The sequence below is a fragment of the Stegodyphus dumicola genome, chromosome 7 (assembly GCF_044657685.1).
Source record: "Stegodyphus dumicola isolate Sdum_Otavi_A_Nest chromosome 7, ASM4465768v1".
NCBI lineage: Eukaryota > Metazoa > Arthropoda > Arachnida > Araneae > Eresidae > Stegodyphus > Stegodyphus dumicola.
In genome coordinates, this window is record NC_140774.1 from 39519208 (window position 1) to 39542410 (window position 23203).

At 32.1% G+C, this 23203-nt stretch overlaps 1 protein-coding gene across 2 annotated transcripts in view; it reads left to right on the forward strand.

Moving 5' to 3' along the window:
• Positions 1 to 23164, forward strand: part of prd1 (pleckstrin homology domain-containing protein pruning defect 1) — a 70264-nt gene extending 47100 nt beyond the window's left edge. Inside the window, exon 16 of one of the 2 annotated variants that reach the window (XM_035355234.2) lies at positions 21240 to 23164. In XM_035355234.2, coding sequence (XP_035211125.1) covers positions 21240 to 21296 — 57 coding nt within the window. In that variant the 3' untranslated portion in view covers positions 21297 to 23164. Of the gene's footprint in view, positions 1 to 946; positions 11023 to 21239 lie in introns of those variants that run through there. The other variant, XM_035355233.2, reaches the window with a different exon arrangement.
• The last annotated feature ends 39 nt before the right edge of the window (positions 23165 to 23203 follow it).

The following is a 23203-nucleotide window of genomic DNA, read 5'->3' on the forward strand; positions in this document are numbered from 1 at the left end:
CGTGTGAAGTGGTGTCATAGCCGACCATCATGGCTGCCATCAGATTGGCATCGTATAGTGTTCAGCGATGAATCCCACTTCACTCTTGAAACAGATGACCACCATGTTCGCTTCTGGAGAGGACAGAACCAGCGGTCCCAATCAGCCTTTGTTTTACAAAGGCATACAGCTATAACCCCTGGTGTGATGGTGCGGGCCACTATTTCTTATGACAGCAGACTATCTTTAGTCATCCTCCATACATCTTTTTAACAGCTCAACGATATGTTGATACCATCCTGTTGCTGGTTACATTACCTTTCATGGCACGTCATCCTGGGGTATTTTCCAACAAATAATATCAATATACCCGGACTGTCTCCGTGCGGTTGATACTCTTCCTTGGCCAGCAAGGTCTCCAGACCTTTCACCAATCGAGTGTGTCTGGGGCATGGTAGGCCGCCAGATGCGGGGACCACAAAATATCGCAGGTCTGGAGTGACGACTGATGAATGACAGGCAGAATGTGCCGCAGGATGACATTAGGAACCTCTACCACTCCTTGCCTCGACAAATTCAAGCATGCATTGCTGCCAGGGGCGGTTCGACCAACTACTAATTTGAACACTCATTGGGTGATTGTGAGCCATGAACAGGTACTATGACCTTGATTTTTTTAATCATTTTATTATCTGTGTAAGAGCTATGCACATATTCAGTATCATTAAAAACAACCACTTCCTTCGTGGTGCTTTGATTTTTTTGAAAAAGAGTGTATGTTTCTTTTGAAATATATTTTTGTTTTGTTTTATGCTTTTATGTGGTTCCTTCTATTATTTATTGATTTATTTGAAAATATTAAATATTCTGATTTACAGAAAATCTCATCAGAAGTATTTGCTACATTTATGTTTTACTGCAAATTCATGAATTCTTTTTTGAGAAAATACCAATCAATTTCTTTCAGATGAGCCTTACTGTAGAAAATATCAAAGACTTATATTTATTGAAACAGTGTCGGCAAGTGTCCGAAGAACTGAGAACTGAAAAATTAGCTTTACATGAGTATTGCGTTTGAAAATTGTCATGTATATATATGACTGAATTTTTTAATTCTTGTTTGTACCAAAGATTATGGTTATCTAGGTCATTAAAAGGTGGAATGTACAGTTATTGCCAGCGCTTCCTGAAATCATCACTGTATTTGTATGTTAATATAGTTGCTATGTACTGCTTTAGTTGTATTAATGTAAAGTGGAAAGAAGTTTAATTGGTAACCTTTAAGTATTTGCATATGGATCACTGATTAAATAGGCTTTTTTTTATTTTAAAGCAAGTTTAATTAAATAATTTATATCTATAGAAGTGAGATTCTAATTCTATAAAATATACTATACAATAATTTTTTGTTAGGCAAGTTATGTGGTGAATATTTTTTTCAGAAAAATTTATTTTTGAAAGTTTGCTGATTTTTTGAAAGTCTATGACTTGAGTTTTCATATGCTAGTCAATATTTTTTTTGTAATTTTTGTGCATATATGGGCTTCTTTTTTCTTTTTTTTTTTATCAGTGGTAGATTTTTAATGTTGCTATCCTAAGAAATTTGTGTGTTAATATAAGCAGTAGCTTTAAAATAAAGCAAATGGAATTGAAGATCATGAGATTTAGTTTAGTTGGAAATTAATATTTTCAAACTTAAGTTATTTTGTTTATTTTGAATAGGAAGCTTAGTGTTTATAAATACTGCTAAAAGTAAAGGTTACCAATTACTATTTCAAAATGCTTATTTATACTTCTGTATAAATCTGTTTTTATTGTTTGTTAACTAGGATTCAAATTATATCTTATCTTGACTTATACTAAATGCTTTATTGAGTCATGTAAAATTATTATATGTAGGTTTAAAGTTTTAAGTGTCAAGTTTATTGTTACTAGAATACGTATGTGATAAAATCAAAATCCCCTTAGTTTTACCTTGTTTGATATTCATGTTAAAAGGTTAAAAGGTAAAAACTTTTTACTTGTGTTGTCATTCATATGAAGTTTGTTTATTAAAATTGTGTGTAAAATGTTTTATCTTGAACAGTTTTATATTGCTGCTGAGAGTGCCTTTTGTGAAAAGTGTACATAAATTTGAAACTGCATTTTTAAGTGGGATTTTTGCAACTTTTTAAGGGTGCATTAATGGCTATTAGGGAATTAATTTTGAAAATCGTTCCTAGTTCTAAAAAAAAAAAAAAAAAATTATTTTAATTTGATTTTGAAGCATCTGATGAATTTTTAAAAAATAGTAGATCATTAAAAAAAATCTTACATGATTCTTGGTTTAGTCTTAACTGAATATATTTTATTGAAGTTCATATGTTTTACTCTGGAAGAACTCTTAATTGGAGAAATTTTTTTTCACATATTTCTTTGATTTTTTTTTCACATTTTGCATTTGAATACACATTAAAGTAAAGCTGTGTGGGAGATTCTGATCTACTGCAGCAGTGCCTTCATTTGGGAATGGTAAGAATATTGTCATTGTACTGCTTGTAGAGTTGCTTCCTGTATTTTGTAAATATCACCCTGAAGACTACATGAAACATTTCACTTAGAGATAGCTGATATTCTGTCTGCTTGAAAAATAAGTAACATTTTTATGTTTAAGTTATGTAAGTTCAAAAACTTATTTTAAAAAACTGTATTGCATAATTCAAAATTTAACATTCCTACTCTGAAATTTTAATGTATTAGAATTATTGCTGTCTTCCTTCTTCTTCTTCTTTCTTTTCTTTTCTTTTTTTTTTTTTTTTAACTAGATCATAAATCAAGTAAATGTTGTGAATTTTATTTTACTCATTTTTCTTTTTATACATTAATCAATAAATCAAATTTGTATAAAATTTTTATAATATATATATGTTTGTGCGTAAAAATTCATGTGCTTTAAAGAGAATAACAGTTAGAATTATTAGTCCCCAATCAATAATAGTATTTTATAATATAATACAGTAATATGATATTTTTCAGTGTCATTCAAGCACTTGATAGGTTAAAGCAAATTCATTCATCACTAGTACCATAATTGTAGTTTTCAGATTTTTGAAAAAGACAAAATTATGCAATAGTTAAATATTAATCTAGAAAATTAATATTTTTATTGTATGCAGTGAAATATCATTAAATAATATTTATAATTTGTTCAAGACAGAACTAATTAAAAGAAGTCAAATTCCACTTATATGCGTAGAAGATGAGAGAGATATACCTTTATGTAGGCTGACTATTTGTATTGCTAAAGCAGCTAAGCTAGCATTAAAAACAAGACCTTTAAAAGGAGTAGGATAATGATATGATTAGGAGTTTTGGATAAATGATCTGCTGAAACAAATGAAACAAACCACAGTGATTTTTTTAAAAATTATTATAAAAGAAAGTTTTTTTTTTAAACATCATTTGTAACACACTTATTTGAAAAGGCAAGCAAGGTTTTGAAACAGTACTTTATGAACAGGTAAAAACAGTACTTTGAAATAGATGGTTTTACTTTTTTAACTTTTGATATTTCTTGCAAATGAATTTGCAGGAAACTAATTAAAAGAAAGGACCAAATTGTGTTTTTTAAAATAGAATTCTTTTATATCAGTCCATTTTTTAGTCTCTTATTTAAAAAGCCATTGCAGTTTCAAGAACAAATGGAGTATTTAAATTCAGGAAAAAAAAAAAAAAAATGTATGGATGGTGGGTGATAAAATGATGAAAAGGGAGAGCATATGTATATATGTACAGAATTACTGCAAAAAGAAATTTGTCATAAAAATGCAGTTTATTTTAATAGTACTTAAAGTTGGAACTAGAGTAATTCATTAAGTAGACTTGCTATTGTATTAAATGGAAACCAGAATAATGCTGTTTTACATAATCAACAATTAAAAGTAGATGGTCTTTGTGATGAGGTTTATTTAATCATTAGTTAGTCACTGTTTCTGGGAACAGTCACTCATTCTGGAAACTGTCAAAAACAAATACTAAATTTTTAATGAAATTGTATGAAAATTTTGATGCTACTAAGATTGTAGATTAATTAAATGTAAAATTCTTGAGTTTAATTTCAGCTTTGGATAACATATCTGTTGACAAATTTTGGTGAGAAAATTTTAATATATGAATAATCTTTTTTATTATTATTATTAAAATAGGATTGTAAAGCTTATGTGATAAGATGACAATATGCTTGTATTTGGCATTATTTTTCAGTCATTTTCTTATGAATAATATATATATATACTATATGTAATGTAATTTAAAAAGGAAAGTATGCTTTTTTTTGGGAGCAAAATTATTAGTTTAGAGTTGCAGCTTAGATTTTATAGAACTTGCAGCTAATTTTCTTGCAGCTAAGATCAGAATTTATTTTATATGTGTATAAAATTCATGGTAGCATCGGCAACATTTTTGGCTGTGGGTCAAAAGCAACCAAAATGTGTGAAATTTTGGGTCAGTAATATTTTCATTTTAGCTCAGTCTTTCGTGTGAATAATAAAATAAGTTTTCTTAAAAAAATAATTATAATATTCTTTAAACATAAAATTATAGTTCTAAATGTTATATTTTCCTTTTCGGTATCAATGGCTACCATAATGCTGAAATTGTGGTGGGAATTGAGTTAAGTCTGTCTTATAGTTAGTTCTTTTAAGACAAATTCAAGCATCTAAATTTTTGGTTGTTAAGCTGCTTCTGTTCTTACTTAAAATAAATTTCATGTGGGAAAATATTTGTTCCCATTTACAAGTCGAAGCGAATGCAGACAGCCAGTTTTTTGGAATTCTGGATTGTGGATCGATGTTGCCAAACTTATAATTATTTCCTTGAAAGTATGTGACAGTTTTTATTTTTTAAAAATAAAAATGCATGTTCGTTACAGAAACTGTAATCAAACAAAAATGTTATGGTTATTATTTATTTTCAGTTTATGTTTTTATGTATTTGAGTGCTTGTTTTATATTTATGTTTTTTGATTTATTTTTATATTTTGTCCTTTATTTTTGGAACTCAAGTAATTCGCTTGAAATTATGAAATGGATCACTTGGTGACTCATAGGTCATAGGTTGCCGAGGCTTGGTTTTATGGTGCAAGTTTTTATGCAAGAGACCCTTTGATCGTCTAATGAGCTCATTAGATGATTGTAAAGGTTCATGGTGGTTATTGCATTGCATAGATATTTATTTGCATTTATATAATTATTATTATCATAATTGTCAACATTCAGTTGAGTATTATTAAGTAGAAAAATCTCATATTGGTAGCTAAAAGGTTAATTCTGTGTGTGCAGTGAAGGACTTATGTTAATTTTTTTTAAAGCCAAACATACCAAAAAATGAATTTCATAATTCAAAAAACAAGGAATATTTATTCTGTAAATTTTGTACTTTTCTCTAACATTTTTATAATTTTTGTTACCGTTAATTAAATTATTCATTTTAAGTTTATAAATGCTATTTCATAGATTTTAAAATATTAATTTATTAGAAATTCTCTCAGTGTTTTCAAGCTGTTGAAAAGTATATGTTTTTTAAAAGTGTGATCTGGTAAAGAAAAAGTAAGTTGTAAGCATTGTAAGAAACAATCATCTTGTGAATTCCATGTAAATGAGGTGTTAATTGTAACATTTAATGGAAGTGTGTTTGTTTTAAAACATTCTTAATAAACTGTCAATATCTATAATGCTTTTAAAGCTGTTTTATTTTTTTAAATTAGAAAACTGAAACTTGCAAATCAGTTAATATACATGATTTCAAAAATACATTTTGCATACTTTTAAAATTCTTGCTTGGAAAAGAAATATTTCATATTGCTAGCTTATAGTTCTAAAAATAATTTACTTATTTATTTTCATTCGTTCAGTATTATGTTTATCTGTCATTTTATAGAAAGACCAGAAAATCAGCCTTATCAATTATTCTAATAATAATTTCAAATAATTTATTCCACTTCCCTTATTTATACAACAGTAAGAAACAGTGATTTCATGCACAACACATATTTTGTTGCAAGAATGAAGAAGCTTTATAATATTTAAATTTTATGTAATAAAGCATTTTGACATTTTAAACATTTCTCATAATCTTCTAAAATAAAGTACTTGTAATATTCTTGAAAGTGTTCATTCATGTTTGCCCCTCCCATTTAAGCCTTTTTATAATGTTTAAAAATACTCATTGCAAAAGCTTTTATTTTTCATAATGAATGTGAAAGTACATAATGTAGACTTTCTATGTTAATTTTTTTACATCATTAAAATAAATTCCAGTTTAAAGGTGCTTTTCTTTCACAATGTTTTTGATAATTGTTTTGGTTTCTGATATTACACATATTTATTTTCCTTCATAAAGAGCTTGTTACAAACATTTTTGAAAAGCAAATTAGCATTAAATTTTAATTTGTGGGACTTGCAGCATCATGAGGAAAAATGCCATGAAAATACGAGGACTGTATTTTCATGACTTTTCAAAACTGTATTTATTATTTCAAACTGTATTTTTTAAATATCAATATTTTTTTGGAAATGTATGGAATCATACTGCAGGCAACAAAAATTTTTAAATAAGTGTTTTAATGAGTGCTCAAATTTTTAATTACAGGATAATTTTTGCTGTAATTGTTGTTTATGTGTGGAAGATTGTGTTTTAGGTATTCTATAAAATGGGAATCGTTACATTTTAGAAATATTTTTATCAACCAGAGTTTTGCTTAACTAAAGAATGTTATTGTATTTATAAATTGGAAAAATACTTGAAAATTTAATGGTTGATGTCTCAAGAATCTAAAACATTAGTTTTTAGTATGAAGTTGCTAAATATTTTTTTGATAATGATGATGTTTGTGGTTGGGAAAATAAGGTAATGTTGAAAAGTAAATGACATAGTTCATAAGTAACAAAAGCTCTTCTTTATGGTTTGGGCATATTTTTTTTAGGTTTAAGTTTTTAATAAAAGTGTTTAGTACATGCTTAAAGATAACTGATTTTGATGTGTTAGGTGAAAAGTGTAGCTAATTTTCTCTTTCTTGAAATGTATCTATGTTGGTCCAGTTGACACTTGCTATAACAAATGTTTAATATACTCTGATCAATTAAATTATTTTATGTTGGTTTTCATAATGGAATAGTCACTGTAATGCATTGTTTTTTCAAGGTATACTTACAGCAGTACATTATTGAAACACGAAAGTCAGTACCTGTATAGAAATAAATTTTTAATTCCCATAATCAATGCAATTATTCAATTTATTATATATTTACTGATTCCTTGTATATTATGCTTTCTTATTTTAAAATTAACACATATTGAAAATGAAATGTTCTGTTTTTATTAAAACAAAGCAGTGGAAAATAAATCAAACTGTAAACACGAATTTTAGTAAATTTTATTTTGTCTCATGCTTTCCATAAGTATGAGTAATGCTTTTTTGAACAATTTTATTCCTTTAATGAAAAATGCTAATACTAAAATATATTGTCCTGTATTTTTCCTTTTAAAATTAGATTTAAAAAATAAAATTATTGAGGTAAGACACTCAATTGTGCATATCATGGAAGAGGAAGGATTCCATATATCTTGTTTGTAATATAATATATGGCATCAGTTTTCTTAGCTGAAGCATATTGATATTACTTAAGATGTGTATATTATTTGTGGAAGATTACAATTCCTTCAGTACTCACTGTTCATATCTATTTTTTGTCATTCACCTTTTAAAAATGTCATTTGGTTATTATCTAAATTTATAAGGAATATAATTAAAATGCTTTTAAATATAAAGATATTTTTATAATTTGTTTTATGATTATTTCTATATATATCTTTAATAGATTAAATATTTTTATTTTCATCATACATGAAAATTATAAATATATATTTTCAGTTTTATTATAGATTTTTATCAAAATTTTGAACAAGTTACGAGATAAATTACAAATCCTGTGGTATATTATAGGAACAAATATTAGATCTATCTTACTACAAGTCCTTTTATAGTAAATTATGAGAAGCTTAAAATTATGCTTAAAAATTGTTGCACCGGGTAAACAAAAATGTTCTTGCCATTTTGGACAGTCAAAGGAAAGGTCATAAAACAAATAATAATCACCACTAACCCTCAAAGTAATCACCATCGGCATCCAGTGCCTTTTGCCAACGAGTGCCTAGCTATGCGATGCCATCACGGTAAAACTCAGGAGTCTTGGACGCAAAGAAGTCCCTGAAGGATTTCTCGAGGTCTGCCTGGCTGAAAAATTTCTCACAAAGATGATTGTCCAGGGAAAAGGTGGTAGTCTGTTGGCATGAGGTCTGGGGAGTATGATGGATGGGTAGCCCAGTCACTGGATGGTGTCCCTGGCTTCCCGAGCCACATGGAGGAGGAGTACACCCTTATGATTGACCAATGCTGGCTCTTTATGCAACAGTGCCTGATGCACACATTCTAACTGCTGTGAGTACAGGCCTGCCATGATGGTTTGGCCCACTGGCAGGAGCTCATAGGGCTCCACCTGGAGACTAGTCCACCAGATACAGAGCATGATCTTGCATGGGTGAAGAGAAGGTCTTGCAGTGTGATAGGGTCCTGTGGTGACAACCAATGTCTGGAACGCCTGGGTGTGTCATACTGGACCCACTTTCATCACTGGTGAGTACTTGATCAAATATAGGTGCAGTTCGGTGCCGAGTAAGCAATGACAAACAGGCAGTGACACACTGTTGCTTGTTTACATCAGGCAGTGAGTGGGGTACCCACTTGCTCAGCTTGTATGCCTTTCCTATGCAGTGTAAATGGAGTCTGATCATTTAATCAGATGGAAGTGTGCAGTAAGCTTACCACATCTTTGGCTACTGTCACTCTCTATGGCTGCTTTCAGGGCCTCATCGTCCAGCGTTTGTGTTGACCACCATGTGGTGCATTTCTAAGAGATATATTCCCTGACCTGAACATTTGGAATCCTTGTCTAGCAGTTCATTCATTAACGGCATCATCCCCAAAGGCCTGGCAAATTCGGCGGCTTCATTCTGCTGCTGAAGGGCCCACTTTAAAATCATACAGTAACAACTCTGAACGAGCGGCTTTGATGCATTCATTTCAATCAGTCGCTGTGTAAGGTATGTTTGAAGTACCGATGCAACACGCATGTATCGGTACTTCAAACATACCTTACACAGCGACTGATTGAAATGAATGCCCGGACTCCCATCCTAACCACTTCATCTCCAGGTTTGGCGACTGATTTTATGTTGGGGTTCACTCTTCCAATGTCATATCAGAAATGGCAAGAACTTTTTTGGTTGCCTTGTATATTATTGGCAGTAACAAGAAAATATGTTCTCTTAATCATAGAACTAAATAATTATGCTATCACAGCCATAATAAATATTTCCTTTATGGTCACTGAAGATTTTCATTGGAGATTCTTAGGACAGATGACTCAAATAACCTAAAATGATATTTATTCATTTTATGGCAGTAAGTTTGCAGCTAGAAGAAAATTTATTTCTTTTGTCAAAATTAGACTATGCAGCGGACACTTACACAGTGAATTTAAATATTGCTCTATGTTTCAAATGTTCTTTTAATAAGCAGTTTGAATTTTCTCTATGTGAACTGTTTTAAGAAATGTTTAAGTAAAATTTTCAGACTAAACTTTAAATACTTGTATACAGAGTGCATGAATTCCCTTCTCCGAAGCTGCTCTGAAGCTATATAGATGAAAACAATGGAGCAATTCAATCTGGTTATGCTTGACAAACCTTTAAAAAGTAACTAAGTAGGCTCCATAACTTTTATCTAATAAAGAAAACAGCAGATATCTTAACCTTTTGCTACAGATCCCTTGCCCCCTTTTTGTCTTTTTTTGATCGTATCGCAAAATTTGCCTAAATTTCTTGATTGTTATAATCATTTATTTGAAAACATTATCATCATTTCTCAAAGTAATGTTAATTTTCATTTGGATTTTCTTTCCTGGGTTATATCTTTCCAAAATTTATATATATAAAAATTATTTGAAGAGTTAAAAAAGGGGAAGAATATGCTAAAGTTTGTTTTGTGTATAACAAACTATTTGGTAGACTCTTAATATGCATATAGTAAAAGATAGTTGTATTTAGACTATGTAACACATGTTTCTATGTAATATGAGATGTAAATAAATTTTTTAGTAAATATATATTTTGAATTTTCTTGAAAATTTAATTGTATTAATATCTCATCTTCCTGTAGCAATGAAAGGGAAAAACATGCCCTTTTTGTTTAATTGAATCATATTATCTGTGAATGAATTTCTCAAAACCAGAATTTATGCAAAATATCAAGTTTCAAACTGCAGCTTTGTAGGATAGCATTTATTTCGTGTTTTTGGTGATTAGTCTGCAAGAATACATTTATATCACTGAATTAGATTTGATAATTTTTAAATGAGTTTCTTAAGTGAACAATTCTTAGCATAGGTTAATGAGTTACTGGAAAGATGTGAAGTTTTTTAAAGTTGAATTTTTAGCATTGTGATAGCATGGGTAGATTATAAATTTTTAACTCTTGTTATTTATTATATTTGGTCTGTACCTTCTAGTTTTTTTTTTCCCATGATGACCGTCTGAAATGTTTTTTTTATTTTTTTATTCTTGTATTAAATTTGAATATGATTATATTTATAATTTTTGTACGTTAAACTTAAAAAAAATGCTTTAGTAACTTTTTTATGTTTTTGAATAACTTAATTATTTATTTTAAAAGTGGTTTGTTAGGCGTTCCATTTGGGCATTTCAGACAAACAAAAATATCCCTAACCATTGTGTATGTGTACTATAAGCTTTTGTAAAAAAAAGTGTTTTAATTTATGTATGAAATTTGTGTATAAAGCAAAAATGTAGTTTTTATAGTCGGCTAATTTTTTTTTTTTTTTTTAACTTTTCTTTTTTTGTAGAAAAGTCTTGTGTTTCAAATGAGAGGCTTTAAAGTAGTTGTGTTTAATAGTAAAAGAAAACAAATAAATCTTAAATTACCTATTATATATTCTGTGTTTTTTCATCTTGTTAATTTTAATGAGTGTGTACAGCCGCATATCTCATCTCGTCCATTAATTTATTGCTTTCTATGAAAAGTTTAAAACTTCAGTGCACAAAAAAAGTCTTATGTTTTTAAAATGAAAAATTTTTTCATTGAAATAGTAAATTTCTTCTTGAAAATCAAATTAATTTGTTGCTTATTAAACTGTTGTAAATTTTATAGTGCAGAACGTTTGCTCACATGAATTACATTTCGAAAATTTAATACAGTGAAATGAATTTAATACTGCATTACCAATAATCCAAAATGCAACGCCATGAAGGAAGCATATAGTAGGTTTAAAACTACCATGCATTGACCTATGCAAGATAAACAAATGAAGAGCACTGCAGCACATATATAAAATTCTTTAAAACTCGAAAAATAATAGGAATGATAATAAAATCCCCTGCACCCCTCGCCTGATGCATTGCAAATCTGTAAAATTTAAAGGAAAAAGACATGGTGTTCTTAAAGAGATCAGTGCGAAACAAAAGAGTTTTGCAAAGCTGTGCCAGAATAACTTTAGGGTGGTGGTGGCAGATAAATAAAATAAATTAATTAAATAATTGCAATTCCTGTTGCATAGCCAAACATAAGGAAGCAGTATTGTTCTTATTTGAAAGATTTTTATGAATCAATGGTCTCATTGATTAATCATATAGTGGCTAGAAGACATAATATATTGGAATCTTAAAAAAGCATGTTAAACTGAAGGAAAAATTAAGTCAAAGAAAAGTTAATTTGTTGACTGCTAAGGGGCTTGGTATATTTTTTATTCAACGCTTATAAAAATGTTTTAGATATTATCAATAACCCATTAACTAATTTAATGACAAAAATGGAAAAACGAGGTGTTCTGTGCAGTTCTTTACTAAAACTCCATTAAGATTTTGAAAAACTAGAGAAAGAAAATGATTCCGTCAAGAAAACGTTTAAAAATAACAAATATGGCAGACGTATTATTATTAATAGATTATATAGTAATGGTAATTTCGATCGTGCTCTTTCATCTGTTTCAACAAATGCTGCTGTGAGTGTTGATGCTCAAGAAGTTTTAAATTTATCCCGATAGTAAGGCAAATCAGTTCACCAAAGCTTAACATCTGTTATACAGAGGGTGTTTACAGATTTTTAGTGTAATTCGGGACCGTTTAATTAACGTGAAATATAAAGAGTATTTTTTTAAATGTTCGCTTTGATAGCCTTTTTTTCTGGACTATACATCTGCACCGTGACTTCCACGATATAAGGGTTTTTCGTAAAGTTTTTAGCGGTATTTTCCCGAGTCCGTCAATCGTAGTGGGTTTGAGCTTACATGGCGGTTAGCTCTTTTCAAGAAACCAGGGGCACCATTGTGCATTGGTGAAGAGTCATTGAACTTCGCAAGAATACGCTGGAAAGGCACATTTGCTGTATCACTATACCACTTTATCAGTCTTCATGTTTTTATGGAATGCAATAGTACTTTTCGAAGTATGACTTGTTGCATTGTTTTGATGACATTTCAATCTTTAAAAGTCACCAGAATAAAGAACTAGAATTTCTTCCATAAACATCGGACGTAAAACTTTCTCTTGATAGTACATTCAGTTGATTTTAACATTTTTTCCCACTCTTCTTAATTTTAATCTCCCATTGTAAGAGAATCCTGCGGCAATAAAAGAAAAAAAACCCTTTACTAAAACTTTCTCTGCATTAACAAAACTAGATTTATAGAATTTTTTCCTCTTCGTTTTAGATAGTAAATAGCTGTGTTTTTGTTGCAGTCATTTTAAGTAAATCCAGGCTTCATCAAAGGTCACAATGTATTTCCATTTATCTCCTGTTAAATATATTTCAGACATGGACACACAAATTGTTCTGCTTGGGGCCACATGCCTTGGCAAGAGCTAGTGAACATTATGCTTTTTAACCTATATAAGTTGTAAATTTTGGTTTATTATTTTATTTATTGTTTCCACAGATGTTTTAAAGACTTTGCAGTTGGTTTTTGCCTAGGCGAATTTTTCTCTTGTCAAAGATTTAACTTTAGAAACATTAGGAATAGCTCGTACCTTTTCGAATATCCATTTGGAATCTTCTTTTGATATAAAAATAATGATTGACGTTTTTCCCCTTTCCGATTATTAATATTACTTATTTTGCTCGTAGAAATTTTAATACCATGCATTTCACAATGTTTTTGAATTATGGAATACTCATCTGAAACTGTAAGAACACATTCCTTTAATTTACAGCATGTTTATGTGCGGCATTTTGAAAGAAGAATGAATTTAAAAATAGCAGACGACGGTATTTCTCATTTGAAATAAAGAGCCAAAAATTTTTATATCAAAACATTCGTTTTTTTTTTTTTTTTTTTTTTTTTTAAATAAAGAAATTCTGTATCGAAATCATTCTAAAAATGTGTAAATACCTTCTGTTTTATCGAGAATCGTTTCAGTTCATTAAGGCGATAAATATTTGTAAGACATTTTTCAAAATAACTTCAAATTTAAAATGCTGGTGTCCGCACAAAATGAGAAGAATAATTTAAGTTGACACAGTTTTACCGAGATATTTAGCATACAAATAAATATATTCTGTATGTTGAAGGACTGTATTAATAACAATTGTCAATAATTGTATAACAAGTGCTATTTCTTTTTGCCCAACATAAATGAAAGAATTTATTAAAGTAATTTAAGCAGTTTATAAAACAACTCTACTTGTGTATTTTTCGTTTATTATTTTGCATGATTTTTTATCCTACCTCATTTTGTTTTTAACAAATCTTTAGTAAATTAAGCAATTTTTTTTTAAGAATTCCGAGATTCTTGAGAATTTTTGAATCTGGAATCTCAGAAATCAATTAATTATTGATCCAGAAATTTCGGAATCGTGTGAGAAAAGCTGAAGTTTGGGAAACTGTAATTACTATCCTTATCGGGCGCCGATATATCCGTCGTTGTCCCTAAGTAATGCGTGCCATCCTTTTAAAAGCTATTTGGTCGAATGACGCTATAAGGGAGTCTTACATTATCACATTGGGGATGGTGGCCGAAAAAGGATAAATAACCTAGATCAGCGTTTCCCAAATTTTGGGTCGCGATAAGACCTTGAATATGTATTTCTCTTTCATACAGTTTACAAAAATGAGATGTAGGCTTTAAAATCTTGATCAAAATCTTATATGGTAGCAACACGATTAAAAAAATAGCACTATACGAAAATAAGCGTCTGATGTCGAACCACAAGAAATGAAGAAGCAAAACAAACGTCTTTTTAGAAAACGTCAAATAGAAGATGAACTTTTAAAATGTCCTATAAATGAATATCAGAACAAAAATTTAAGGGAATATTTGATGCTATTTTAAGTTCCTGATTTACCTTGGTATAAAGCTGGAACAGATTTATTTGAGATTAAGAAAGATGTATACTTGTTAATTGTAAATTATTTTTCCAACTTTTTATACCATCCGTAGTTGAGTGGATTAGCAGAGCGTTCAGTACAAACGGCAAAGAAATTGCTAAAGAAAGCTCGTGAAGATCAAGTTGATCCTTAATTAGTGTTATTAGCTCACAGGAACGCTTCAGCTAATCAGATGTTAAGATTACCAAGTCGGTGACTTAATGAGTAGAACAATTGTTCGTACGTCAGAAGAATTATTAAAACTTCAAGTTGTGGAAAATGTAAGAGAAAAAAATCATCCAAAAGGAGTTAAGCAGAAGTCATATTATGATCGTCATACAGAAATATTACCATCGTAAAACAAAGGAGATTAGGTTAGGGTATATCAAGATAATCACTGGAAATTAGCATTTGTAGAAGAAGTATATAAGAAAACTCGATCGTATATACTGAGGTGAGAAGGAAAAGTATTTAGAAGAAATAGACATTAGAGACACTAAAGAAAACAGTTCAGCTACTGAAAAGAATATCAGAGGAACAGAACAAGGCGTTGATGCACAGAAAACAGATGTAGAAAAAGTATTATCCTAGATATTCTCAAGAGTAAAGTTTAGTAGATCCAACTACCAAGCTCTGCTAACTCTGAAACAAGGGATGGTGAGCAACGAACCAGAAGTGGAAGAGTGATTAGAAAGCCGACTAGTTATTTGGACTGATTTTGAACCCTTTAAAGAAAATTTTTGAACTGTTAAAAAAAGAACATATAACATTTAATATTTGGTAATCCATAAATGGAAACATTTAACATTTAGTATTTAGTTACTTGTGAATGGTAACAGTTTGGATTATATGTCAAAATAGAATTATGTTAGCATTGCAGTGCTCTGTAATATATAATATTCTAGGCTTATAACAAATAATTTAAACAGTTAAATGTGTACCTTCTTTATTTTATAAGCTACAATCCTAATCTTGTTAGCAACATAGTTAATGTGAGTGCTCCATGTGGGCCAATGATCGAGATAAAGCACCAGTTAATTAACCTAGTCTACTATCGGCGCTTGTTGAGCGAAAAGACTGCACTATCACATTTCGTACCTGTTTCTTCCGAATTAGAAGAAGTTTTGATTTGGCTATGTAAATTGAAATTTTCCACTTGAAATATCAGTCTTCGGTCGCAATAATAAAGCTGTAAGGTGTGTTGATGGCTCGATTTGGCTGACTTGACCTGACAGCTACCCCCGTATCATCTGCTTAATATGTCAACGTCGTATTATTGGTAAGGTTTTCCTGAAGAAAGTTTGCGGCATAAAAAAAGTAATCCCCTTCCCCCAAGGTACGAATCTTGAGGAATACCAGTAGAAATTGTCCTATATACTGAGCAGGAATCATCACAGTTGAGCGAGAAATACCTGTTTCTGAGGTAGGAGTTGACGAGCAGAATCAGTTCCCTGGAGAGTTAATTTGTAGGGAAATTTCTCATACTGTACGCGGTCGAAGGCTTGCATCGTATATAGGACCAGGAGAGTTGTACAACACTTGTACACGGTGGAACTTGCAAACTCGACGAATCGAATTGGTTGTTTAGAGATATACAGTTCGCTCCTGAATCCATACTGATCATCTGGCCGTAGGTGCATTTGGATCAGGATGATCCTCTGAATATTTTATTTCAGATGGGATGCAAACTAATCGGTATGTGTTTCTTCACCTTGGTGTTGTTTTGATTTGGTTTTGGGAGAATGTGTTAGCAAGCTTTCACTGCATTGAGTTATAGACGCATTGAAGATTGCTTCTAAGTTTGGTTATGGCATTCCTAGATAACTCATGTATCATCACATTCGAAAACTATCGATAACAGGAGCTTTCTTACTGTTAAGCTTTATAATGACAGTAGTAACTTCATTAAGTGAAGAGAGCTCGCTAGCATTTAGTGCTGCTGGAGTAAGGAGCCATTCTTGAAAGTGATTTTCATCCTATCGCACTAAGTTTGTATCCACAGGCATAATGTTCGGCATGAATTACTTCTCTTGGTGGGATGCAAAGACGTGACGTTTTTCTAGATAAGCGTATGCTGTAGCTTCATTTGAAACAATGGGCTTGGCATATTCATGCATCTTGTTCAATATTTTTGTTTACAGAAGCCATCATTGTTCATTTTTAGTTCGGCAATTTTGTATTTCATAATTCCTTTCTATGGGCTTGAATACTCTGTGTAATCATTTTACTAACTGTTAAATTCCGTTTTGATAAGAGGATCGAAAGTAATATTCCATCATCTGGGAAGCTTATTTCTTTCAGTAACTAGCTCCTTGATGAGTTTTGAGAATCTTGTGGAACTGTTGTCGTGGCTTCTTGATAAGCGTTATTTAGATTAGATCAGGAATCTGTCTATTTCAGCATCAGTATCGATAAGGTTTTTCAGCTGTGTTATTCGTGGCTGATATATTTTCGTTAGATTAGGATACAATCTCTTATCCGTGAACGTTTTAAATTTGACAGTAATCTCTCTAGAGATTCCCGATGTAGGCAGGAGAGGAATATCATCAGGGATAAGTTCTTCAGGTACATCTCGAATAATATTAATTCCAGTACCAGGTAGTATTGTATATAAAATGTTGGGCATGTGGCCACTTGTGAGCAGCCTATGCGTGGGTGCAACATTCCATCTGTTCTCCGAAACTGTTACGTAACATTTTTCCATTTGCATTAGTGCTTTTGCAGCTCCACTCTCTATACTTCTGTTGAAATCCCCATCAACATTCACTGATAGGAGTCAGAAGGATATTCGTGAGAGTCGGTCAGCTTGCGGGGTTGTAGAAGATTGCGAAGAGCGTGTACCCAAGTCTTCACATTGTTGTGAGAAGATCACAATCTCATAACAGTTAGCTCTATCAAAGGAAACCAAGCAGGGTGATAATTTACAGTGCACATGCACGATTATGCTTCCCTCTTCCAGGGCTACAAACAATCATATCGGTAGGATTTGTAATTTTTGATTCTAAAATTGTCTTCGGGGCAGGCGAAAGACTTTTATTAAGTGAACTATGTCTGTTTATCTTAAATTCCGTATTTATGATAGGCCCATTAACAGACAAATTGTAAAGTCGCTGAACACTAGTATTCCGACCGTGGTTCGATTCCAGGCTAACGGGCTGACTGCATGACATTTTCGTGGTTTTCTCTCTATATATACGAGTCAGTTTTTCTTAGAAAGTTCTCCACGAAGGCATCCGTTTTCTTAGTCGGATAGCCTCGCATGCTTTGCCATAATTAAATAAACTAAACCAAACCTTATTTCTAATAATAAGTGCCCTTCGAACGTGCGGATGACGAATGTAAAGAATCGTCGTCTTGCACATATTACATCTGTTACGCTGCCTGTTGCTCCAATCTGTGGCTTCGCTTAAGGTTACGTTTCCATGCTTAACTCCATGCATTCCTCTGATCCCGCCTACGCTACGAACGTTAAATTCAATTGCGGTTCATTATTATTTTTGTTACTCGTTGTGTTTATTTTTCTTTGTTCTTTCATCTGTCGTATTGCACCTGTATTAGGGATAAATGTTTAATAAAGACGTCGCCGATTGCAGACGAAAGCAAAACTTTAAACTCAAACTCAAGGAGACCGAAATGAAGAAAAGTGGTAAGGAAGTAATATGAATCTGTTTACTTACAGGATCTGTCCATAAAGTAACAAGATTGAATTTTTCGCGCCAAGCAAAAGGCCAAAGGGGTGGCGTTTGAGGGCGTACGGGCGGTGGAGGCTTTAAGCTACAAAGTGTGGCCAGTCAGTTGTCCTTGAGCCGTTGCAGGGCACAACTTGCTTGTGAAGTAGACACGCGTTTGAAAGTGGCCTTAGGTCTTCAAGAATGCAGTGGATTATGAAGCAGCGATACGCCATAAAGTTTTGTGTAGAAACTAAAGAAATCCGCTAATGAGACGCTTGCCATGTTACAAGAGGCCTATGGGAAGGATTCTTTAGTGTGTAGTTTAGGTGGCACAAAGCCTTCAAAGACAGATGAGAGGACGTTGATGACGAACAACGCACTTAGCATCCATCATGTTCTCGAACTTCGGACAATGTGGCTAAAATAGAAGCACTTTTAAACTCTGATCGTCGGAGTGTTCGAATGATTGTGTTGTTGCAACTTACACAATCGACTGTGCATCAGATCGCCAGGGAAGATGAAAAAAGGAAGAATTCAAAGGAAATATGCGTAGAAAATCAGAATGCAGAAATTTGTGCCAAGCTGGTTCCAAGTATTTTGACTGATGGACAGAAAGAAAACCGTGAGTCGATTTCGCATGAGTTGTTGGAGTGTAGTATATGATCTTAAGTTTTTGAAGCGAGGTGAAGAAACGTGCGTTTTTCAGTTTGTTCCTAAAACAAAGATACAGCCTGCACATACCCCAATCTCCTCGTCAAAAGAAGGCTCTAGTGAGTAAATTAAAATGAAGTCCTTGCTCATTGCCTTCTTGGCCAACAAGGAAATAGTGCACAAAGAGTTCGTAACCCCCGCACAAACGGTTAACGCAGATTTTTACAAGGGAGTGCTTTACAGGTTGAGGAATGAAAACGCGCGCGTCCGCTGGGAGTTCACAAACAATTGGATTCTGCACCACTCTAATGCACCGGTTCATACATCCTTCAAAAGAACTCACTTCCTTCCAAAAACAACGTCACAACGCTGCCCCAACAATCGTACAGCCCCGATCTGCCACCGCCAGATTTCTCCTGTTCCCTGTGTTAAAATCCATCTTAAAAAAGTAATCGTTTTGACATCTTGAGAAAAACGTAACACGTGTTCTGAACAGCATTTCAGTTGAAGAAGTACAAGCGGGCATAAATAGGTGCAAGAGGCGTTGGCAAAGTTTTATTACTGCAGCAGGAGACTATTTTGAAGAATATTAAGTAAATTATCTTCAAATAAAAATTGTTTCAAATAAAAGAATTTTATGGAATCAGTTTCATTACTTTTTTGACAGACGCTGTATCATTAAGGTTTTTCATCGAATGAAGATGAAGATAATCCCAAACCTGAGTGTTATTTGCAGTGAAGTATTTTCAAACGAAATTTTGAGCCCAAGTAAATTACATCGACACCTAAAGGTAAATCATCTCGATTTAAAAAAAAATCAAGCTTAAAATTTTCAAAATAAATGTAAATATGTTGAAAATATCAAAAACAGAACGTTTTCATTTAACCAAGATCACCGAAAACACTGCGCACGCTTCATATCTGATTAGTTATAGAATTACGAAAACTGGTAAACCGTACATAATTTATGCTCTCGGCGATAAAGGATGCAGCTTGAAAGTAAAAAGTGCTTATAAGAAGTCGAAACAATACGATTTTCAAACAAAACAGCAGCTCGCAGAATTGATGAAATGTCCCAGTGAGTAAGAAATCAACTGATACAAAAAGTACTGGAAGTAAATTTTCCTCAGTGCAAATGGAAAAATCTACTGATATACAAGATTTGTCTTGTACAAGATTTGTTTTCATGCTTTAGGTTTGGAACCACAAATTGCATTAAGATATGTTATTTTGTGAACCAGTTGTTCGAGGAGTGAAGAAATATTTAAGACTCTCGACTCTGATATAAAGTGCAAAGATTGGATAAAATATGTCAGCATATGTGCAGATGATGCTATGTGTATAGCCGAAACATCTCCATCAAAGGCTGTTCGAAAACTTTCAATAGAGAAATAAAAAATGAACAGGCCACAAAAAGATTCTCGCTCCAGTATTCGGTTGGTCATTAGAAAACGAGCCATCAGTATAGATACTTAGCTAGTCAAAGTTCAGAGTGCCTGTTGTTTAAAGTCTCCAGAGCAAGGTTGCGAAGAACCTCAGGAGTAGTATATCATTTTTAGAACGGAGTATTGAAGATTTAATTTCGTCCTTATTTCATGCGTTAGTCAAGGAATACGTTCTTTCAAAAACCTACTGTTACAGGGAGAAAAAGAGAACTCCTACAGTTCAGGACTCTCTGAATAAAACCCCTTTGTGTTTTAAGATTATAAGGAAAGTTCTGATAGTTTTTCCCAAAGACATCATAAAGATGTAATAATTCTTCGTATAAAATGATAGCTGTTTCTCCTCAAAGACTGTCTTCAATGATTTAATATTTGTCAGTAATAACATGGAGTCAATAGGCGTAGTTTTAACCGCGCCAGTAATAAGCCTGAGGGCTTGATTTTGTATGATCTCCAGCTTGTTATCAGACTTTCGGACATAGTTATTAGTGGTTCACAAGCGTACACTGACAGAATAAAAGCACCGTAATTAGTAACGTATATTGAACACGCACATCCCCAAAGATTCCATAAATAATTAAAAATAGACAGTAATCTTTCCAATGCACAATCCCCAAAGTGCCTCAGAAAATCAGCATGAATACCATCTTCTTCAGGGGATTTTCCTATTTTTAGACCTCTAAGAGCAAGCAGTAATTTCTATTTACGAAAAGGAATTTCAAAGACCAAGATTTTTGGTAGTCTCATTCGTTGATGCTAATTCAGCTTTTTACCATTTCTTCGTAATAAAAGCTTGACAGTCTCCCAGCAAATAGTTGTTTCCTTTGGGATTTAGAATAAAACTTTCCAAAAGCGTTAGCGATTTCACTGTCATTATGTAGAGTTCAATTATTCGAATGTATTGGCTGTTATAAGGGATTGGAAACCTTATTTTGAATATTAGAAAGGAATCTATATGTTTTTAAACTGTCGTTCACAGGTTATTTATGAAAGTATCAAACTTTTTTTTTTTCTCTTTTCAGGCAAAAGAGTCTTCCTCAAAACCACCGACTGTTTCCTCCAAGCAGTTACATCCATAGATCGAACATTAAGCACATCCTTTTTCCTAAAGCGATCTATCTTGGCCTTAGTCAGTTTAAGTTCAGAGGTCCAGAAACATTTATAAGTCTTTTGATTTCCTCTGGAGATATTTCTTTTGCCACAACGGAGGAAGATTTCACACAAGATATCAATTAGTTTAGAGGAGCGTTTTCAGAAGTCTAGCTTCTTAAGGGCTAAGTCTTCCTCAAGTTAGGGAAATGACTCCATTTAGCCCTGCGAAAATTCCATGACATCCTATTATAGACAACAAAGCTAGATTTAGGTATTTGTAAGCAGACGCAGGCACTAACCTGTGTCTATGGCCCGATCTTGATTCTAATTTCAATGACCATCCTCTTCGCAGATACTCCCATATCAGCAGAAACACAAAAGAGGTCAGGAGTTGTGAGAGTTTCATTATAAAGAAGAAATAATTTAGGGTCGGATATATTGTAAATAAGCATAAGAGTACTCAGTTCAGTAAATCCTCGACCTCTTTTCCAGCTGCATTAGACCCCATTGTTTGACATACAAAATTTAATGAATTAAATTCCTACCTACAGGGCATGGAAGATGCTGATATATTTGCAGCGCATGACAAAATTCGAAGATTCCTCAAAAATTTACTTTTATGGGGGAAAAATTTGAAGACTACAAAAATGAGAGCTTTGAAACATATCAGATTTTTATTATCGAAAATAATGCAAAATAATGCTTTCTGATAGCAAAATTACCAAGATCTCAAAATATTTGAATGTATTGAGAGAAAATTTTAATTTTTACTTTGCTGAAGAAATGATGAACTGCTAAGAGAACTGGATTCCGCATCCCTTCCATGGTAACATTTACTACTGGCATATTGTCGAAAGCTAATGAGTTTATCAACTTATTCGAAAATACATTATTGAAACTGAATTTTAATAGTTGTATACTGACATAGTTTTGGTTAATTGTCCCACAAATTTATCCTTATTTTTTCTATGATGATTTGAAGGTGTTACGGCTATTTGCATTTTCATACCTTAGTGAAGTTGACTTTTTGATAATGGTGGAAATTAAACCACGTATCCAAACACGATGTAGTTGTCGAAATCCTTGCGTCTGAAAATGAGCTGATCTGGACATTATTGCCACCATGAACAGCAGTCGAAAAATTAGCGCACCCTTCACGCATGCCTCATTAGCCAAAAGGGCCAACATTCCCGGAAGGGCTATTAATTCCTTTCTGGCATTTTGCGTTGATTCATTATAAACGGAGAATCACTTTTTAAATTGTTGCCACCAAATATTAGAGCCCTGTGTTATATTTAAAGAAATTAATTAATATAGAATCTGCATAAATGTATGTATGTTTCTCGCATAATGATAAGATAACGATACCTAGAGCCATCAAATTTTCAATAAAGTTCGTCTCCATCGGAATATGGGCATCTGGAAGCCCAAGTTTGAAATTTGTTTTATTATCTATTTCATATTTTGTAAAGCATTTATGAGTTTTTGATTAAGAAACTCAGCGATTTCAAAGCGAGCAACGGCAGCACTGTACGGGGGAAAATTAATAAATAAATAAAAATAAGAACAAAAACCCCGCTTTTATCTCCATCGCGTGAGACTATGTATCGGAAATTCTAAAGATATACTCTTTTAAGTATTTTGTGATATTGCTGTTGAATTGAATTTTATGGTTTAAGTGCGAAGAACATGATATTTAATAAATAAAGATAACACAAACATTAAAAAAAAAACACCCCTTTGGGCCTAATATAAAATCTGAAAGCTTTCACATCTTTTTAGTTTATATATATATATATATATATATTTGTAAAATTATATTTAATAATAAAGATTTTTTCCTTTACAAAATTTCCTTTTTGACCCATAAAACTTCTTTCCGAAAGAACGTGTT